This window comes from Etheostoma cragini, chromosome 14 (genome assembly GCF_013103735.1).
Source record: "Etheostoma cragini isolate CJK2018 chromosome 14, CSU_Ecrag_1.0, whole genome shotgun sequence".
NCBI classification, from domain to species: domain Eukaryota; kingdom Metazoa; phylum Chordata; class Actinopteri; order Perciformes; family Percidae; genus Etheostoma; species Etheostoma cragini.
In genome coordinates, this window is record NC_048420.1 from 23,784,713 (window position 1) to 23,786,701 (window position 1,989).

Here is a 1,989-nt window from a genome sequence, read left to right on the forward strand (position 1 = left end):
ACAATTAATGCACAAGAATTGTGCATTTACATTGTCCAGAAACAAAGTAAATGCTTGCGATAATACAGTAGTTTGTAGGTTTGTAAATGGGAATTTGCATTTTCTAGCTAACAAAGAATTAATGTCTCAAATATGCAGTGGATGATGGAACAAAATCATGAATTTCAACATATACAATAAGTTACACTACAGTTTTCATCAATTTACTATAGAAAGCACGAGTATGAATACAGATACAGAATACAGATAATATTAGACAAGGCTATTAGTTGTCATTGCTGAAGGAATCTGAAGGCATAAATATATTTTCCCGACAGTAAAGAACATCCCAAAATGATGTAGAAGATCTGTGTCATCCTCCTTCTGTGTGTTGGTAAGTTTTAAGATGTTAAATTGGATTATGAGGTAGAGAAATTAAAATTAAAAATCAAAAACATAAGTATAGAAAGTGTTTTTATGTTGACGTTTTTTTGTGTTTAACCCCTGTGAGCTATGCTATTTAACCCCCGACAATGTCTTAATATTTTTTATTGTGAATCTGTAGGAATAACAACCACAGCTGCGCAAACAACATTTGCTCCAACGACAACCACAGCTGCTCCAACAACAACCACAGTTGCAGCAACAACAACCACAGTTGCTCCAACTACAACCACAGTTGTTCCAACTACAACCACGACAACAGTTGCTCCAACGACAACCACGGTTGCTCCAACAACAACCACAGTTGCAGAAACGACAACCTCAGTTGCAGCAACGACAACCACAGTTACTCCAACCACAACCACAGTTGCTCCAACAACCACAGTTGCAGCAACAACAACCACAGTTGCTCCAACCAGAACAACAGTTGGTCCAATAACCACAGTTGCTCCAACAACAACCACAGTTGCAGCAAAGACAACCACAGTTGCTTCAACAACAACCGTTGCTCAAACAACAACTACAGTTGCTCCAACTACAACCACAGTTGCAGCAACAACCAACACAGTTGCTGCAACTACAACAACAGTTGCTCCAACAACAACCACAGTTTCAGCAACCACAACCACAGTTGCTCCAACAACAACCACAGTTGCAGCAACGACAACCACAGTTGCTCCAACTACAACCACAGTGGCAGCAACGACAATCACAGTTGCAGCAATGACAACCAAAGTTGCAGCAATGCCAACAACTACAGTTGCAGCAATTACAACTACAGTTGCAGCCACAACAACCACAGTTGCTCCAACCACAACTACAGTTGCAGCAATTACAATTACAGTTGCAGCAACGGCAACAACAACTACTCCAAAAACAACCACAGCTGCTTCAACAAAAACCACCGCTGCCTCCTCTGCAGTCATGAATAAAACAAGTTTCCTCTTAGTCATAGCAGCTTTCACTGCTTTAATTTGGAAATGACTGCATCAATAATACCACGAACATGTAGACACTGGGTAGACATTCTACTGCTCATTAAGAGGCTTATTATGTGACTTTATATTATATATTTAATGTGCTAAAGCTGTAACTTGTATTTTTTTTATTGATATTAAAATTACAAATTATAGCAGATATTGTGTAATGTATTAATTAAGTACATAGACAAAATTGAGCTAAACCTATATTCTTTTGACAAAAGACAAGCATACATTCAGCTTTCATTGACTGCTGTTGACAGGGACACAGAACCATATGAGCCATATGCAGTGATTGGCCACAAGAATACTAACTTATTTTGTCTAATATATTCAAAGAGCTTTAATATCCGTATTGCAGTGTATTGGTATTTGATTGCATTACACTGAAAGAAATGGTCTTTAACAGAGAGGGGAGATTCCAAAAAATCATCTTGGTTCTATCTCTATAACTCGCTCCCAGGCCAACAACTGTACCTTCACATGGACAATTTATACATTAAAACATAGGTATTATTGTCTAGTTTCTGCTAATGTGCTCATTACATGGTGGCTCTTTCACTAGCTCCGGCTCGGAGGCCTCTAA

At 38.5% G+C, this 1,989-nt stretch overlaps 1 protein-coding gene across 1 annotated transcript in view; it reads left to right on the plus strand.

The window, feature by feature from the left end:
* Positions 1-1,989, plus strand: part of LOC117957204 (GATA zinc finger domain-containing protein 14-like) — a 9,720-nt gene extending 7,731 nt beyond the window's left edge. Inside the window, exons 7-8 of the mRNA XM_034892801.1 lie at positions 749-789; positions 1,969-1,989. Of these exons, the coding sequence (XP_034748692.1) occupies positions 749-789; positions 1,969-1,989 (62 nt within the window). The remainder of the gene's footprint in view (positions 1-748; positions 790-1,968) is intronic.